The 19,805-nt window shown below is 46.2% G+C and overlaps 1 protein-coding gene across 6 annotated transcripts; it reads left to right on the top strand.

The window, feature by feature from the left end:
• The first annotated feature begins 419 nt into the window (after window positions 1–419).
• Window positions 420–19,772, top strand: ppp1r9alb (protein phosphatase 1 regulatory subunit 9A-like B). Of its 6 annotated transcripts, none has more exons than XM_035534984.1 (20): window positions 420–517; window positions 989–3,071; window positions 6,388–6,520; window positions 7,139–7,259; window positions 7,583–7,687; window positions 8,273–8,552; window positions 8,750–8,887; window positions 9,297–9,350; window positions 9,486–9,715; window positions 10,333–10,429; window positions 10,782–10,923; window positions 13,273–13,430; window positions 13,637–13,982; window positions 14,401–14,458; window positions 14,562–14,633; window positions 15,066–15,267; window positions 15,742–15,792; window positions 16,603–16,719; window positions 17,885–18,070; window positions 18,176–19,772. In XM_035534984.1, the coding sequence occupies exons 2-20, from the start codon at window positions 1,173–1,175 to the stop codon at window positions 18,332–18,334; spliced, it is 4,548 nt and encodes a 1,515-aa protein (XP_035390877.1). In that variant the 5' UTR covers window positions 420–517; window positions 989–1,172; the 3' UTR covers window positions 18,335–19,772. The 6 variants fall into 6 exon arrangements, with proteins under 6 accessions (XP_035390877.1, XP_035390878.1, XP_035390879.1 ...); XM_035534985.1 differs by having other exon boundaries at window positions 15,745–15,792; window positions 18,176–18,334; XM_035534986.1 differs by having other exon boundaries at window positions 13,276–13,430; window positions 18,176–18,334.
• Window positions 19,773–19,805: the final 33 nt, after the last annotated feature.

The raw sequence follows: 19,805 nt of genomic DNA on the forward strand, positions 1-19,805 counted from the left end.
CGAATACAAAATTTAAATGGTTAACTATCATTAGTTAGACTGCTTAGTAAATCGGGCCTATTGCTTCTTTTCGCTGTAGATTCAGAGTGGCCTGAGAGTTGGCTTTTGTGGAGAGTTTAAAGTTTGGCGACCCTGGTGCTGATAGTATGCTGCTATCATACTGTTCCATTCTGACCGTTTTAATCATATCACTTGTCTCTGACAAAGTATTCTGCCCCTCGTGTAGGACCTAATTCCTCAAATATGTGGATGGAAGTACGGGGCCCAAACTAGGCATTTTCCCACGGGTTTCCCTGCCTTCCTTCGCGCAGACGCCGTCTCCTCTGTGCCGCGCGCTCCCGATCAGCTCGGTCCAGCGCGACGCCGGCACGGTGAGCGCGCGGCCGAGGATAAGGTTCGTTTCAGAGGATATTCACGGAAAAAAGGCAGGCGGCGGAGGGTGTGTGCGACAAGTTTCTAATCGCTCGTTTGCGATCATTTAGGGAGTTCTTCTCCTGTTGCTATGACTGCCGTTACGGTGAGTGAGTAGTGTGGTCAAGACTATCTACTATGTGAAGTAAGTTGTCGCTGTCGGTTTGTGGTCTAGCGTCGTTTGAACTGAACGACAGTTCAGTCGCGGCGTCCCAGATAACAGCGGTCACTGTAGTTTCATTACAGACGTTTGATTTGCGGCGTTATAATGACACAGTTCGCCAACGTGTTTTTAAAGAGAAATAAAAAAGGAATAATTTTTTGTAACAAAATTAATGCGCTCATCTTCTTTTGCTCTTCGTGACAAGCAATTAACCATAGCAATATTTTCACGTCATATGTAGCTAGCTAGATATACCAGCTTTTTTCAGTATATTTTAATATAGTTTTAGCAGTAAATGAAACTAATGATTAAGTAAATGAAGAAATGTTTAAGGAACAGGTTAGGAACATTTTTAATTAATACAATGCGTCACGCAATTATCCAGATAACTGACGATTGTTTCATTCTTTGTAGGTAACCGCAGCACAGTGCAGTGTGGCATTCTTCAAGAACTCAGGCCAGCGTAAATAGAGGCTTCACGATCGCCTGCATGGCAGGAGACGGCACCTGGACACCGCGGGGGGATTTTAGCTGAGATGTATACTTTTTAAATATTTTTGTACTGGCCAATTTGATCATTTTGATTCTTCACCTCAAAATGATAAGGAGTGAGCCTAAAAGCGATCGGGTGCTAAGAAGTGCTTCCCCTCATAGAAATGCATACAAATCAGACTTCCATTCCATCAAATGCTCCTTTGAGGGCCTGTCGGTCCCTTATTCCAATGGAGGCAGTGAAATGCGTGGCAGACCATCTGGGAGCCGTGTGAACAAAATCAAAAACATCTTCCTTCAAATGGACAGCCAGCAGCCACAGGACATACCAATTATCAGTAAACCTGGAGTGGCTAAATTCCCACGGGGCTCTACCTCACATAGGCCTAGCATGAGCAGTGTCTCCAGCGTGGAATCCACCGGCCCAGAAGTCACGCGAAAGGCCGAGGACGTCTCGTTTGACAAAGTGGCGCTGGCTGAGAAGTTCTCCGTCACCAGGAAGATGTTTGAGAGTGGCCTTAAAGAGCTATCTCCAGCAGAGACGGCCATGCCCATCAGAGTCGCCAGCCGAGCGTCTGTCCACAGCGTTTCGGAGGAGGGGAGGAGCGTGCGGAAGCTGATGGAAAAATCGGACCAAAGTGGCAAGACTAGAAGCCAGCCCAAGGAAGACGAGGAGAGAAGGAGAAGCGAGTCTGAGACGGCAGCGCACAAGGCTGGGGTAATGCTGAAGAATGCAGGACCCATGTCCAGGAGACTGGAGAGTTTCATGTTAGACAGTGACAGTGAGTCTCTCTCTGGCCCATCTATGTCCCGCAGCCCAGGGAGTCAGTCCCAGCCACCATCCACCCCACCCAGTGAGCGCTCGGATCCACCTTCGTCCCCAGAGAGGAACAGTCCTCCTGCATCGTACTTGCTGTGGCCCGAAAGCCTGTTGGCCCAGACAGACATGCGTTCACATGAGTTAAGCAGCTTAGATTCACGTGGCGATGTCCTGCACCCCCTCACTCCAGCGAACGGAGTCTGTGCGGAGGAGACCCCTCGTTTGAGTGGCTATAGCGCTTCCCCCACAACTGACCATGCCGACGAATCTTCAGTATCCGTTCTCTCGACGGAACCAACCGTCCTGTTTAAAAGTGAGAAGACCCACCGCTTGTCTCTGGGCAGTAGTCCTGGCTCTCCTGCTGGAGATGGAACCAAGGGGTCTTTGGAGCATGGTGTCCCCAAAGAGAAGCAGGGTGAAGGGGACGTTGCAGCTCCAGGGATGGCCACGGTCAGAGCTGAGCTGGTGGTGGTTCACAATGAATCTTCAGAGAGTGAGGGCAATGAGGAAGACCGCATCGAGGATGATGTTTTTGAGGAAGTCACCAATCGCATTTCAGAAAGGGAGGACCAAGGCGTTCTCGAGGAAAGTCTTTCGGGGAGGAGTGTTGGGTCTGGGGAGGAGAAAAAGAAGGAGGGAACAGAATTGACTCAGGACGTGGGAGACGAGGTTTTGAAAAGGAAGGAACAGATAGCTGAGGAGAGAAGCATACAGAAGGTGGTGGAGGAGGAGAAAGAACAGAAGGTGGAGGATTTAGATGACCAGAAAGACCTAGAGCAGGAGGAGCTGAGTTCGCTGACTGAAATGAAAGAATCTGAGCAAAAAGAGAAGCAGGTGGAGGAGCACACCATGCAGGATGAGGAAGATGATGGCACCCTGGAGGAGGTCACTGAAGCTTTAGAGGATGATTACGATGAACGCGAGTTTGAAGAGATGACCGTGGAAGAGGCACAACAGCAAGTCAATGAAGGTCTGTCCGGGAAGAGATCTTTGATATGTGGGATTGAGAATGCTGCTTTTGTTTATGACCGGGAGAGTAAACCCGATTTGGAATGTCAGCAAAAGGGAGAGGACACTGAACCACTGCTGAACTGGTCCCAGGAATATGAGGAATTGTCAGGCCTCTCTGAAGAGGAAAATCCCAGCCCGAGAAGAAAGATCAAGTTCTCCACTGCTCCTATCAAGGTATGGTGAACCTTACTTTATAATACCATGTAACTAGCATTGCTTACAGCCAAGTGTAACCTGGAATAATGGGGAAATATTATACATATGCAAATGCTAAAAAGTGGTTTATGCCACCCCTTTTGGAATAGCAAGACAGTTTGTTTCAGCTCAAATGGTATAAGCCTACTAGCACTGACCCAAATCTTTCAACACCTTTGCCTTTTCCAAACCTGCCTGTCTGAACTGGTCTTGTTCATGGCCCTTGAGCTCCCGGCTGGGAACTTTCCAATGTGCTTGTCAATGTGTAATGGTACTGGGATGCATTTGTACCCTTCCTACATGTTTGTCCTACAAGATCTCGCATGCTTGTAAAGGCATTTTGCTTTTGAGGTCCCTTCCTGTTGTGCAATGGCAGCAACCAAAAACTTTCCTATGGCTGATGGTAGAGTATGCTCTTTCCACAGATCTGAGACCAGTTTTGCCATTCCTCATGAGTTACAGTTAAGAGCACATAAGCAAGCTACTCCTTGCACTAAAATCCTGTCTGAGCACGTATCAGTTCAGGCATGTAATTTTTTTTTTCCACTGACAGCCATCGTTTTGAGAGCGCGGGAGAGCGAGCGAGCCCTGAGCAATAGATTATTTCTATATACCAAAGAACTTGACCTGCACCGGGCTGACTTAAGTTGGAATCTGCTATTTCATTTTTCCTAATGATGATAATTCAATGTCTCATATAAATTCTGTTGACCTGTTTGAGCTCACGGAGAAGACAGAAGGTAGAAGTAGCCCTTCGAGGCACAGCTCCAAGCCTCTGAGCACTCTTAGAGGCTGGGGAAAGCAGTGATGGTCTAGGTTCCTACCCAAAAACCGGAGGCATTACAATCTGAACTACTCAAAAAACTCAAAAGCTGGGAATGTATCACATTGGGTCCCCCCACATAAATCATAATAGGATAGAAAATTATTGCACTAATTTCATCATAAATTTTTGGTCAGTGTATAAGGGAGAGGACCACTAACTACTGAGGTGTGTGATCATGACATTTTGTTACTTTGCATGCATGTTGTCTAAGCCTGACTGTGCTGTTTGGACATGCCACCTGTATCCAGTCCTTTGTACGTTAATTACATAATTGAGAGCTACTATCCTGCTAATGTAGGTTGCTATGGTTGCAGTGTTGTCATGTCACGTCAGGGCTTTTCAAGACTTTTGTAGGAGGACAAAAGCACATGTTGTTACATGCTTCCAAATGTTGGTGTTTGGATCACAATATTGGTTAAGCAAAGTAGGAAAAGCGTTTTAAAATATGTTTGAAATGCTACTGGTTTTACGTCAGCATTACGGGCTGGCTCACAAAATGGTACCTCTGGCCTATCCACGACACTGCTTTGCCCTCCGTGGATTTGCATGTGTATGTTTGCACACCCAGTTGACTAGATCCCAGTGCATTGGGATTGGTTATCACACAGGAAGTATATTGTGCCCAAGATCACATGACTGGTTCTTGGACTCTAGAAAGTCGAAACTTGAAAGGGACAGATCTTGTTCAGGAAAGAAAAGCTCCTCTGTGTGAGGGAAACAGAGGGCCTGAATGTTGGTCTCTCTGTGTCCTGAGGGAGTGATTTATAATGAAATTGGTGATGCTTATCCCTTACAGTATGTTCATGTATGTATGTCGATTTTATATCATTTTTATATACTATATAATGGCAATTACTATAACAATTTACATTTATTTATTGGTGTCTATTTACATTCTTGATTTGTGCACTCATCCCTACTCTTATGTCTTAATTTTTGGAGCCAGTGATTTTTTTCTTTTTAGGTACAATGTGTCTTTTCCTGTTATATATTTGGATGCTTTCTGTTTTATAGGTTCTTTGGATGTTTTGATGCAGTTAAGACATTTGACATACTGTCCATTTTGGGTCTTCCTTTTTGTCACACTTGTATGTTTCCTGTTCCTGTTCCTCTCCAGATGTGGATTGTAAATTAAGACTTCCCTCAGTTGGGAATCGGCACACAATAGGCTAGAGTGGACCTGGGATGTTGAACTGAAGGCCTGAGATGTCTGCAGAATAACGGACAGAGATGGCCATTTTAAACTGGGCATTTTAAAATGACACTCTCCAAACCTGCTCATCCAGTACCCAAGTGTTTATATATAAACATGTGTCCATCTTTTTTACGCTTAACCAGCAATACTGTTTACTGTTCAGCCTTAGTTATTTGAAATATTAGCCCCCCAAAAATTCTTTTGGATTGAATCACTCTCAAAGCTCAACACACACACACACATACATACACACACACACACACACACACACACACACACACACACAGCATCTGTCAGCTGCTTTGGCGCGGAGTGAAGGTGTCTGATACCAGCAGCTGAGGCTAATGCAGGGTTCTGCGCTACTGTGTGTAAGAGGGCTTTCACCCCTGGCTGGCTACACCTCGAGACTGGCTGTGCTTATTAGCAAGCCAAATCAGAACCCTGAAAGCTGACAGCTCCTTTAAAAAAAAACAAAAAAACAACCCACCTCCCAACAGCCGTGGAATCGAGTCTAATGTGTGACCTGATTACTATGTTCACTCCTGTAGTTTCTCACTCTCTGCTCACTGAGACTTACTGGGGGCTCAGTGTTTGAAATCTCATCCCTGCTCGGTCGCAGGAATAAACTATCCTCTGTCTGCGTTTGCAGGAGTGGCGCGGCAAGAGACTGAGAAAAAAGACAGACAAAGGTGGAGAAAGACATTTCTCTGTGCTTGAGTTTGACTCTAGCAAAGAAAGGGACATTGTTCAGAGGTGTGTAGTTACTCCATGACAACGGGAGAGACCTGGCGAAAAGAAGACAGACGGAAAACATTGTTAGACAGAAAAGAGTAGGGAGGAGGGGAGACAGACGGAAAGGCAGGAAGAGAAAGAAATTCACTGTGCCACTTCAGAATGCTGAACTGTGTTGTCAGACTGTGTGTTTGTTTAACACAGCTTATGCGTTCAGGCCAAGTCTGCTGCCAGTGTGAGGTATGAACACCCACAGGTGCGCACACACCCCCTTCAGCTCTGCTGAAGTCTTCTAAAGCTTACTGTAAAGCCTACCCTAACCTGCACAAACATAAGAGCACACGGTTGTGTGTGTTTCCTTTGTTACAACCACCCACATGGGGTATTTTCATTTTCATGAAGCAAGATTTCTCTTATTATTTATTTATTTATTTATTTATTTCATTTTTTTTTATCTTAATCCAACTTATTTGACTCACACCTTGCGGGTACGTTTCTCTCTCTCTCTCTCTCTCTCTCTCTCTCTCTCTCTCTCTCTCCAGGTGTTTAGTACCTACTCCAATAATGAGTACGATCGCAGGAATGATGAGGTGGATCCTGTGGCCGCCTCTGCGGAGTACGAGCTGGAGAAGAGGGTGGAGAAGATGGACATCTTCCCAGTGGATATTCAAAAAGGTTAGGACTACATAACTCAACCCTAAAGGCTGGTTGGGATTCATTTCTTACTCGGTGTGGGAACGAAGACCCTCTTCTCTGATTAGGAATGCCGGTTGCAGGCTAGTTTTTCAGATGAACTCAGGTGTATATTTAATAGGGTTTTGAATAGAAAATCACTGACATGATACATTTGTGCTTTTCAGAAAAAAAGGAATATTTTTTTGTATGAGGTTTCCATCGCAGTGGCCCATTATGAGATTCGGTTCAAACAGCGCTAGGCAGCTGTATCCATAAAGGGCCGCCCGGCTGCAGGCTAGACTGGACCGCACAACTGATTCCACCTGTTTAGTAGCTGTTCTCAAGCTTCAAATATTTGATTTATTTTATCAGGTGTGCTTCTGCTCCGCTGGACTAAAAGCCTCCATCCACACTGGCCCTTTGTGGATAAGCTTGCCCACCCCCGGATTAGATAGGTCACGTTTTACCTATGAAGCGTGTTCCCGTGATGGGTATGGGATCAAGTCTTGCATTTTGTCTTTTGGAAGTGGTTCGGGGAGCCGTCATGCACCTGACCATGCCATCCCAGTAGTTTTCCTGTCATTACTATCGTTTTCCCCTTGTTCCCCGTTGTCACAGGCGAGGACGGCCTGGGAATCAGCATCATTGGCATGGGCGTTGGGGCTGACCAAGGCCTGGAGAAGCTTGGCATCTTCGTCAAAACCATCACAGAGAACGGCGCCGCCCAGCACGACGGCCGGTAGGAGACCAACCCCACCCGAACCTTGAAGCACCACCTCTCCCGCTGACGCCAACATCACTAATAAGAGTGGTGCTGCACCAGTGGTTTTTAACCAGTTGAAGGCCCTCATGCTAGCTCGTCCCCTTTTAAACTTGATGGACCTAGCTATATTACTCAGCGTTCAATTCGAAATGGTTGAGCAATTTGTGTGGGCACAGGATAAGCTCAGCCTACCGAACCTCACCGTCAGTGTGAAGGGAAAGAAAGCGAAACACAACTTTATTAACTTTATTAAATGGTGTAATATTAATAATGGGTTTGTGTGCTGTGTCTTTGTTCAGCATTAAAGTTAATGATCAGATAGTAGAGGTGGATGGAACCAGTCTGGTAGGAGTCACCCAGATGTTTGCTGCCACCGTACTGAAGAACACCAGAGGACTCGTGAAGTAAGAACTTGTGCTTGTATACACACACACACACACACACACACACACACACACACACACAGGCACAGCTGACAAACACCTAATCTGCTAATCAATCACTCATGGGGAACAGTAGGTGAGCCATCTTTACTGGTAGAATACAAATGGAAACACTGCTTACAGGGAAATGCAGAACTCCTTAAGTAAGAAACACCTCTCTAGCAGAACATCTTAACTAGAGTATGAGATCTTAGCGGTTTTGTACTGTGGGATTTGTTGGTGCTTGCTCAGTAATATTGCACGGAGAATTTGTTAATGATTCACCAGGGTGTTGTCTGATTTTCAGTGTCATATCAGCTAAGGGAGATAGTATCTCAACAGGAAACAGTGAAGTGATTGAGAAAGGTTGTATTAAGAGGCCATTGCCTTTTAGTGCATGTTGTGTAACTTAACCTAGATGTAGATATCCACTGTAGCAATATATTCTGGTTATAAGAATACAGTACTATATTGTATAACCTATTTAAACTGGCTGGTATTTCTGTAATGTATGCCCGTATTTTCTATTTACATATGAATCGAATTGCACGTCATGTCTAAATGCAGATTTCTGATTGGCCGGGAGAAGCCAGGTGCGGAGAGCGAAGTGGCTCGTCTGATATGTGAAACGTTGGAACAAGAGAATTCTCAAAGCCAGGGCCACCAAGAAAGCCCATCGCCCCAAACCCTGGGACCAGAGAAGAGCCCTCAGTCCGGGGACTCGGAGGGTGAAAATCAGACGCCCCAAAACCCCTACCAGAGTGAAGACCATGCACGGCACCTGGAGGAGCAGCGAAGTCCGCTGATGCTGGCCGGTGCCGCGGAGGGCAAGAGCAGCGTCCAGGCGGTGAGAGAGAGGCTGGAGGATCTAAGGGGGGCAGGAGGGAGAAAGTTTGCATCCGGGACGCAGGGCCGAGAGAGATCGAAAATACCGCGTGCGGTGGGGAAGTGGACGAGGGACTCGGAAACCGTACATCTGTGAGTCAGAGCTGATCTGTAAGCGAGTGATTCGTTCTGCGCTGCCTCTGTCATGCTGTAACACAGGGTACAGGAAAGGAGCAGGAGAGAGAAGGGGGCGTGGCCTTTGAGCTGACCCAGGAAGTGTTTGCCCAGCTGAAGAATCAAGGTATCGTAATACCAGAGGATGAGAGTCACGGAGGCCTGGACCAAAAGTTCAGAGAGGTATGATGCAGAATGATTTACTTCAGACACATCATCGCTGTCTTAAAGGAGAATGCTGCTGCTTTTTCTATTGAGACTGCAAGTGAAATTCTAAATAAGTGAATCTTGCAGTGCAAAATATTACAAAAATTATTATAATTATTGCAAAATTATTAATGAATAATAAACTAATCTACTATTTTCCTGTTACAATACGAAAGCAGTGATTTGAAATGGTTTATGTTGAGAGCTTATATTTGAACTTGTATTAAAAAAATAACGTGAACTCTGGACATAATTCTTCCTGTCCATTGCATACCTCTGTGTGAGTGCCCATGAAATAGTGACACACCGTAGTTATGACAGCAAGTGAAAGTGTCCTCTGTTCCTTTAGTGTTTTAACCCTGAGGTGTGTGTGTGTATGTATCAGCTCCAGATGAGGCACAGTGTGACTGTAGCAGAACTCAAAGTGATGAAGGACAAGGTAGGATTCAGAAACTGTGTTCCCATTTCACTGACTGGCCGTTCACACCGCGTGTTAATATGACACAACAAATGCCTGGAAATCTGATTCCGTGCATCTGTGTGCACGTGTGCGTCTGCGGCCGTGCCTCCTTAGCTACGAGTGTGCGAGGCTGACCGCCTGGCCTGGGAGGTCCGAGGAGCAGGCCTGGAGCAGAGCGTGGACGAGAGCCGCCAGCGCGTGCAGAAGCTGGAGACCTACTGGCTAGACGCTCAGGCCCTCTGCAAGACCATCGACCAGCGGCTCCGGGAGGCCCAGAGCCAGCATGAGGCCCTGCAGCTGAAATACGACCAGACGAGCGCACTGCTCCAGGAGCACCAGCAGAGGTAGGGCTCCGCAACGGTCAGGCAGGTGCGCACGGGGCACAGGGCACCATGCCCTTGGACATGGTTCTGACGCAGTATGGCACTCTGGAAAATGTGTGCGAAAGGCATGTAAAATGAAGCCATTCACCAATCGTCTTTTGCAGGTTTTGTTTGCTTGTTTTTGCGTTTGTAAGCCATTGGTAGTAAAGAGCTGGTTGACCAATTGCAGTTAACCATGAAAGAAAGCCATTAGGCTTTAGGTAGCATGACTTCTGCAAAATGATCATTTGCAGCTATTTAGATTAGATTGCTAAAAATTAATTCATCTTAACTTTTTTGAACTGAACTACAACTTTGATTATTTTGAAAATCCTCATGTTGTTCCTCATAGTTGTACAGAGAAAAAACAAAATATTTTAAAGTTTACAATTGGTTATTCAAGATGAAGGAACAATATATGATGGTGTTACATGAAGAATGGTCACATGAGGTAGGACTGAAGATGTTTCTCTTGCATAGTACTGATATTGGATTAGAGGGATTACCCCTGCCCCATATCTAAGCCTAACTTTAGCCTCTTTTCCAATCGTTGTGTGTGTGTGTGTGTGTGTGTGTGTTAATCTGTGCTCCATTTGCAGAGAGGCTGAGATAGCGAAGAGAGAGGAGGATCTGAAGAGACAGTTAGAGGAGAAAGAGAGGGATTACAAGCGAAGTCTGAGCAAACTGCAGGAACGGGTAAATCTGGGCTTACTGTGGGAAAGTGGGAAGTCTCGGAGATGATGTTTATGGAGAGGCTCACCGCAGAGCAGAGTCAGGGATGGTGCAGTCATACGAGCAAATTTGGATTTTTAATGGAACATTTATATTTGGCAGTCTTTTCAACTTCATCTTAATGTTTGTCTTCAGAGTTGCCTTGTAAAAGTTTAACACTTTTTTTGTCATTTTGTAGTTAAACTGGCAGTATTACAAATCTGCTGACTGGTAAAACATTAATCATGGTGAAGATTTTGACTATCAAACTTGCACCATGTGACATAGTATGGTGTGGGTGAAGTTCGTAAGAACTGGCATCTCCATCGTTCTTCAGATTGCAATTCTGGAGGGACGAGCTGGTTCAGACCAACCTGAGGACACATGCAGTCCAGAAGGAGGAAGCTGGCGAAGTAGCCCCACCTCTGGATCCGGGTCTTCAGACAGAATCGGACAGGACCCAGACGACCTCCTCTCCAGTATAGCAGAACCATAAACCAAACATGTGCCATGCAGTCATTTAGACATGATAGGAAGCCACTTGGCTAAATATCCAAAGCCCAAAGGACCCACAAATTGTTTGACCATGTTGCCATTGTTATTGGAGCTCTGAGTTCTCTACCACCACCTCATACCGGAAAAGACTGTCTTACATTTCCCACTGTCCTATTAGCAGTCCTTACAAGTTGTAGAGGGAAAGGCAGCGATGCCTCCCCTGTCCCTCTACAGTGTCCTCTAGCACACTGTGGAGTAATCCCTGATCCTGAAACTGTTTCCCTGTCCCCCTACAGTGTCCTCTAGCACACTGTGGAGTAATCCCTGATCCTGAAACTGTTTCCCTGTCTCCCTACAGTGTCCTCTAGCACACTGTGGAGTAATCCCTGATCCTGAAACTGTTTCCCTGTCTCCCTACAGTGTCCTCTAGCACACTGTGGAGTAATCCCTGATCCTGAAACTGTTTCCCTGTCTCCCTACAGTGTCCTCTAGCACACTGTGGAGTAATCCCTGATCCTGAAACTGTTTCCCTGTCCCCCTACAGTGTCCTCTAGCACACTGTGGAGTAATCCCTGATCCTGAAACTGTTTCCCTGTCCCCCTACAGTGTCCTCTAGCACACTGTGGAGTAATCCCTGATCCTGAAACTGTTTCCCTGTCCCCCTACAGTGTCCTCTAGCACACTGTGGAGTAATCCCTGATCCTGAAACTGTTTCCCTGTCCCCCTACAGTGTCCTCTAGCACACTGTGGAGTAATCCCTGATCCTGAAACTGTTTCCCTGTCCCCCTACAGTGTCCTCTAGCACACTGTGGAGTAATCCCTGATCCTGAAACTGTTTCCCTGTCCCCCTACAGTGTCCTCTAGCACACTGTGGAGTAATCCCTGATCCTGAAACTGTTTCCCTGTCCCCCTACAGTGTCCTCTAGCACACTGTGGAGTAATCCCTGATCCTGAAACTGTTTCCCTGTCCCCCTACAGTGTCCTCTAGCACACTGTGGAGTAATCCCTGATCCTGAAACTGTTTCCCTGTCTCCCTACAGTGTCCTCTAGCACACTGTGGAGTAATCCCTGATCCTGAAACTGTTTCCCTGTCTCCCTACAGTGTCCTCTAGCACACTGTGGAGTAATCCCTGATCCTGAAACTGTTTCCCTGTCTCCCTACAGTGTCCTCTAGCACACTGTGGAGTAATCCCTGATCCTGAAACTGTTTCCCTGTCTCCATACAGTGTCCTCTAGCACACTGTGGAGTAATCCCTGATCCTGAAACTGTTTCCCTGTCTCCATACAGTGTCCTCTAGCACACTGTGGAGTAATCCCTGATCCTGAAACTGTTTCCCTCTCTCCCTACAGTGTCCTCTAGCACACTGTGGAGTAATCCCTGATCCTGAAACTGTTTCCCTGTCCCCCTACAGTGTCCTCTAGCACACTGGAGTAATCCCTGATCCTGAAACTGTTTCCCTGTCTCCCTACAGTGTCCTCTAGCACACTGTGGAGTAATCCCTGATCCTGAAACTGTTTCCCTGTCCCCCTACAGTGTCCTCTAGCACACTGTGGAGTAATCCCTGATCCTGAAACTGTTTCCCTGTCTCCCTACAGTGTCCTCTAGCACACTGTGGAGTAATCCCTGATCCTGAAACTGTTTCCCTGTCTCCCTACAGTGTCCTCTAGCACACTGTGGAGTAATCCCTGATCCTGAAACTGTTTCCCTGTCTCCCTACAGTGTCCTCTAGCACACTGTGGAGTAATCCCTGATCCTGAAACTGTTTCCCTCTCTCCCTACAGTGTCCTCTAGCACACTGTGGAGTAATCCCTGATCCTGAAACTGTTTCCCTCTCTCCCTACAGTGTCCTCTAGCACACTGTGGAGTAATCCCTGATCCTGAAACTGTTTCCCTCTCTCCCTACAGTGTCCTCTAGCACACTGTGGAGTAATCCCTGATCCTGAAACTGTTTCCCTGTCTCCCTACAGTGTCCTCTAGCACACTGTGGAGTAATCCCTGATCCTGAAACTGTTTCCCTGTCTCCCTACAGTGTCCTCTAGCACACTGTGGAGTAATCCCTGATCCTGAAACTGTTTCCCTGTCCCCCTACAGTGTCCTCTAGCACACTGTGGAGTAATCCCTGATCCTGAAACTGTTTCCCTGTCCCCCTACAGTGTCCTCTAGCACACTGTGGAGTAATCCCTGATCCTGAAACTGTTTCCCTGTCCCCCTACAGTGTCCTCTAGCACACTGTGGAGTAATCCCTGATCCTGAAACTGTTCTTGTTTCTGGTTGCCCTGAAAATAATACCTCATGTGTTGTGGGAATAAATAACTGGTGTGTTCCTCTTCAGAAGCAGACCTGGGTGAGGCGGTACCACTGACGGACCGTCTCGACTGCAGTGCCTACAGAGCCAAAGCCAAGCTGACCCACGGAGTCCAGCGGAAGAGACCATCCCGGAACAAACTCCGCGAGTCAGCTAAGAGCACACAGTCCTCCGTTCAGACACAGGTGAGTTACTGTTACTCATTGTTCCCGAAGGACAGTTCTTTGTTTGAGCTAGGTGTGCCTCAGGGGTGTATTTTAGGCATCGCACAAAGTTGAGGGTGAAAAAAATGTTTTCTTGGTTGATCTGATTTTAGTAACTCAACCCCTCAAGGCCCATGAACAGGAATAATCTGTCCTAAAGTTATCTTGGCTTTATTTTTCTTCTGTAGGCACAAGAAAGTATGAGTGATAACAGTACTGATGCTAACCGAAGACGGTCCTACCTGGAGAGCCTCTCCATACCCGTGCCTATCCGGCAGTCAGGCAGTGAGCACAAGCGTGAGTGTGAAGGCGAGCAGAGGCCCGGGGGAGGAAGAGAGAGCGACCTATCGAGCTCTCCCTCCCTTCGAGGTCACACGCCTCGGGGAGGCGGCAGCACCAGGTCTAGCCTGTCTCCTCCTAAAGACTCCTCTACTCCTCCGTCTCCCTCCATCCATTCCTCCGCCGGGCTGCTCCACCACTTCCGCAACAAGAGGTACAAGAAGAAGGAGAGTAGCCAGAGCAGGAAGAACAAAGGTGCTGTGTCGGTTCGCTCACTCGCTTGTTTGCTCATCTACTGATTCATTCCTTTGGTTGATTTGACTCAATCGCTCCTTCATCAGCCAGGTTTATTCTGGTTTTGCGCTTTTTACACTAATTGCATGGGTTGCACATGCCAAAAGCATTCTCATGTAAAGGCCATCACAACCTTTGCACATCATGTCTCTGTCTGGTATTTTAGTATTATTCTAATGTTACAAGTTTTTGGCAGTCAGCTCGGGTTTTGTGAAGTATGGTAAATGATGCCAATTTATCTAGCTGGAAGTTTATCCTTCTCCTCATTCTCTTGTCTTACCCGTTTACTGAAGAACGGAAAAGGAAATTGAACAAATTGGCCATATGCTATATGGCCTGTATGTAATGTTTACGTGTAAACACACACATTTTCTATCAGATGAGGAGAGTGACAGCTCGTCAACAAGAAGGTCCAAGAGAAGGTTTCCAGATTTTGGGTAAGACCTGAGCACTGAGATGTGCCGCTAACATATTTCCGTCTCTGCCCCACTGTTCCGAATGGCATGCTCTTCTGCTCTCTCGCTTCCTGACGCTGCGTAGGGGTCTTCGCCGGTCGGGTGGAAAGGGACAGAAGCAGGAGAAGGACACACCGCGGAGCTCGGTCGGGAGCAGGTGCGGCTCTCCACACGCGTTTGCGTTTACGTGTGCGTGACTGGAGCGTTACACTTCTCCTTCTCGCACCGCCCCGTAGAGCAGGCCGTTCATAATGAAACTGAATTTCATTTGATTCTAAGATGATGCCTCCCAGTTTTGTTAGAATCCAGCCCCAGATGTAAAAAAGGATTGTGGTTCATTCAGTGAAAAAAGGGTATTTTGTAGAATGTTCTGAACTGTGCATCAAAGGAATGTTTAATCCAGCACATGCTAATATGGCTAAAGATTAATGAAAGCTGGTTAGAAACCAGCTAGTAATGCGCAAATGTTACCATGCTAAGTTATTCCCAGTAGTTTTCGTCCTAGTTTAGTGAAGTGTTCTTGTAATTGTAGTCTCTCTTATGAATAGAATGGTTTTCATGTTCAGTCTTGTCTCATATCTCAACTCAGGGGTTCTGCAGAACTAGTGGGAGAGTTTGGGGGGAACGTCTCGCCCTCCGACTCTGCGAGCTCCGTCCCCTCCTGCATGCCGTTTTCCTGGTTCGGAGACAGGGAGAGAGGAAGAGAGAAGGAGCCGTCGTTGTCCAGCTGTAGCCTGCCCCAGACCCCAATGGAGGAGCGTGCAGAGGATGGGCAAGAAGAAAGGACCAAGGTGAGGGAGAGGGGGGGGAGAGAGAGAAGGAAATGGGCTGCTTTTCCATTATTGGAGTGCATGTGATGAAGGGTGATGTGAATTTTGCCATAGTCTGAAATTGCTTAAAAAGCTTTTATCCAGTTTTCGCACTTCCAAAAATCCTGTTATTCCTCTGTTGCTCTTTCCTCATGACGAACTCCCTCAGAATCTCACCAGCTGCTCAGATGTTCACAACTATCGCATTTCAACACTTTTTCTCAGATTCAGTTTGCTTAAGGATGTTTAATAAGTCATCTGGGGTTCACAACTAGTTTGCTGAAGTGGTTTATTTACACAAATGAACTTGCTTGTTGTCAGTGGACCTTGCAGGATATGATATCAGAGCGCACAGTGTGTGTGTGTGTGTGTGTGTGTGTGTGTGTGTGTGTGTGTCTCAGTTGGTGGCTAAGCTACCATGTGCTTTGATGTACTTGTCTCATAAACTCTTCTCAGAAGCAGACCAAGCTGCCCTGGTCCACTGGCCTCTCACGCTCCTTAGACTGGGTACAGTATGAAACTGGCTCTCAGTGCAGCGTAATCACTCCCTGTAGATGGTAGTGACCTAACAGACCTGTCTTACTATTCGATACTCTACCAATGCTAGAAAGTGTGTGTGTGTGTGTGTGTGTGTTTCTTATATAGTGGCAGAGAGATGAATTGTTCATAGAACTACACTGCATGTTTATCTGTAGGTCTCTTTAGTAGTTCTCCTGTTGTCGTCATTTAATCTTTTAATGAAACACTTAATCCCATACATCCTGATATTGCTACTAGTGAGACTGGTAGAGGCTTTAATGTGCTTTTCTCACGTTTGTCTCAAATGTTCCTTAACTTAGTAGTTTGGCACTGCTTAACACTGCTTTAAAAAGCTATTGTTATTTGATCCTTTGACTCAAAACTTTACAAACTACAAACGTTCTCAAATGTTCCCTGTAGCCAGTAAGTCCTGAGCTTTAGGTTACCATGGAAATGTGTAGGACCTCTCTGGTGCCCAGTTATAAGACAAAACCCCGTTTGTTCAAATGATGAGGACTGTCAGTACCGAACCTGTTAGTCACATGTGCTGTGGGTAAGAAAGTGTTTGCCATGAAGGTGGATAATGATTTGTGGAACCCTTTGCTTAATGATAAAGTACATGGATCTCACGGTCGTATATTAAATGTCTATTCTATTCTTAGTTATTATCTAAAGTATGTGCGCATGCGTGTTTGTGCGTGTCTGTCTGTGTGTGCGTGTGCGCACATCTGCATGCGTGCGCCTTTGTGCGTGTGTGTGTGTGTGTGTGTGTGTGTGCGCACGGCTGGCCCGCTGCAGAGCTTATCTGCAGTGTATGAGTCGTGCGGCAGAAGGCCTGGTTCGGCCGTGGCGGGCATGTGGAGGGACCCTCGTCCTGGAGGTCGCTCTCAGGGCCACACCTGCTCCTCCTGGGAGGTGAGTGACCGGCTCACCCGGTCGCCACCATTGCACCTTAGAACGTAGTGGCTCGTCCGTCATCGTATTGTAGACCAGGGGTCCTCAATCCTCATGGCCTCACCGCCGATCCAACTAGATGTACGTTAGTGCCACTTCCCCGGCGCCCCTGGGCCTGGTATTCAGCACTGGTCTGTGGTTCCGGACTGGGTTGAGAATCTATATTCTAATGCATGATGGGAAGGAGCATTCAGACAACTGGTTTGTGCTGGTGTCCTACGGTAAGAGTGTGTGTGTGTGTGTGTGTGTGTGTGTGTGTGTGTGAGTGAGAGAGTGAGAGTGAGTGAGAGAGAGAAAAGGACATCAGTGAGCCTTTGTTTACAAGGGACAGAAGTGTCTTAGTTTGTGTGTTTCTACATGGCTATCCGTGATGCATAAGTCTGCCAAAGAGTTTCCCATATCTGCTTCTCGCATGTCTGTATATACACAGAGCTGTAAGAGGTACACAAACCTGTATATACCCAGGGCTATAAGGGGTAGGTTTGTAACCTATTAAAATATTTTTTCCTGTCCAAAATAAGAAATAATTATTGGTGATTTCTCAGTTCTCTTAAACTAGACTCAATTTATGAACTCGCAAACTAGTTGCGAGACAAATGTAGTGCAACGCTCACAAAGATTCTGAAGTACAGTAGTGGAGTACTTGTATCCTCTGCTCTTGAATGTTCGTAAGAGCAGATCTCCTCGGACACGCGTGTCTCCTCTAGAGTACATGCAGACAGGACAAGAAGACAAGTGTGTCAGGGTACCGAGGGAGGGAGCTAGAATCAGCTCTCTGGCCCGTGTAAACGTCATCCATTATGATACAAAGGGCAACAGCTGAGTGCTCTCGCTCTCTCTCTCGCTCTCGCTCTCTCTCGCTCTCTCTCGCTCTCTCTCTCTCCGGCCTCATTCCTATACATGCTCTAGATTCACACTGTCCCAATAACTTTTTGTGGAACTGCAGGGCCATGACTGCAGTGTTTCTGCAGTACGCACTTGCTCTTGTGAAATAGCCGTCTCCTGTAAAACTGTTAAACGCTAATTATTACTACTAATAATTTAGAATGTCAGTACTGTATAGGCGAACTTGCAGCATGTGTGCGCATGTATGCTTGTGTGTTCTCAAGGCTGTATTCCCATTCAGACACTTGATGAGCCTGCTCCCGTCGTGAAGACGCACTTTTGGCAAAACCGTCCCCTTTCAGAGTGGACCAATCAACAGGTGTGTCACTGGTTAATGGGCATGAACATGGACCAATACATAGTAGGATTCAAAGCTAAGGGTGTGGACGGCAAGCACCTCATGGATTTGGACAGTAGTAAGCTCAAGGTGGGAACTTACCAGTGGTATTTTTACACTAATTTATAACTAATCATATTAAATCTAAAAATCCGTAGCATGTAACTTTTTTTGTTTTGTTTGATTGTTTTGTAGGATCTGGGTGTGACGAGTCACAGAGACCGTTCCACCATTAAGAGAAAACTGCGAGACATGAAGAAGGAACAGGGGAAAGCAGAGAAGCACCGAGCAAAGAGGGAGCGGGAGGGCCCGCGGATCGGCGGGAAGCCAGCCAAACTCGAGTCCACGTGCTGATGTAGCCATGGCAACAGACTTTTCGGTACCCTGCAACCTAGCTAGCCAGGGGCCAGGCCTACACACATGCAGTGATGTGAAAAACCACGCAGCCTGTTCCCACGGGATACAGTTTACTGTCATTACTGTGGCTGAACGGGCTACAGGTTGCTGGATCGGGTGGGAACAACAAACACTCAGTTGGACTTGATGAAGAGCTAACCAACTGTGGAAGTGCAGATGGAGTTTGTGTGTCTCATACTCTCTCTCATTCAGGCTGATGTAAAGGTCTAGTTTGTCCTTCTAGTATTGTTCATAGTTTTACACTATAGGATATTTAATTGGCATCCTCTGAACGCAACATTTAAGGATGACTTGGTTACACTGCTGTAACAATTATGTGCTACATTCAGGAAAAAAAAAAAGTTTTCGTTTCGTTGAGATGTTTATACTGTCCATGCAGACCTTACTGTTTTGATTGACCTGACAGCTGGTAAATTTGATTAGGCGATCGAGTGAGTTACCAGTTGTGCACACCAGAGGGCAGCATTGTGAATGAAGTTGGCAAAAGCTCGCTTCTTTCATCGTTCTTCCTCACCAGAACTGATGCGTAGGAGGTCTTTCGATGTAGGATATGTGATCCATGGTCTGATTTTTGTGACCCTAACTGCCATAAATATGGATGCCATCTGATCAGAGAACAGCAGTCCTACTTTGGAGGCATTTAACCAACACTAATCCAGTCTTAAAGCCACTCTACACTATGACCCCTAATAAGCATATCTCACTTGAACTCTCCACTGAATGTCAGCATTATGAAGCGCACACAAGCACAGAGAGATTAAGTATGCACTTTTAAGTGTGCCCTTCATCCCCCCCCCACCCCAATATATACTTCCTTTTTTAAAGAACTTTTTAAAAAATTTGCATATTTTTATTGCCGGCTGTACATTGTTTTAATAAAGGAGTATTGTAACTGTGATAGGAAGAAGGGGAGCTTTGTTTTATGTGACATGGTAATAAATTTACATGTGTAATAAATACAAGTATTTTCCTTTTTTTCTCCATTGCTTAATTAGAGATCATATGCTACTTTGATATTTCAGACTGATTTCTGTTAAAGGGAATTGGGACAGGATGGGACAAAATCCTGAAGGAGAAGTTCATGCTCCAAGTCTAATCCAATTCAGACTGGTGCCAAACTGATGCTCCAAGTCCCCAAACATCAATACAATCGAGTCCTTTTCAGAGTGGCGGTCCAGCACGACTATACATGCAGAACTGTTGTGCTTAGTTTATAAAACATAGTAATTTTATACAGAACTTGTTTTATCTGATAACGATCGTTGACACTTGTTGTTTTTAGAAGATGTGGCCATAGCAAATGGCTGATGTTTGCATGAATTAAAACATATTTGACATTAATCTGTAATAAATATGAATAAAATGTCAAATTAAATATCAAGTGTTGCGGTGACTCGTGTGTGTTGGT

The sequence above is a fragment of the Electrophorus electricus genome, chromosome 16, assembly GCF_013358815.1.
Source record: "Electrophorus electricus isolate fEleEle1 chromosome 16, fEleEle1.pri, whole genome shotgun sequence".
Classification (NCBI taxonomy): Eukaryota; Metazoa; Chordata; class Actinopteri; order Gymnotiformes; family Gymnotidae; genus Electrophorus; species Electrophorus electricus.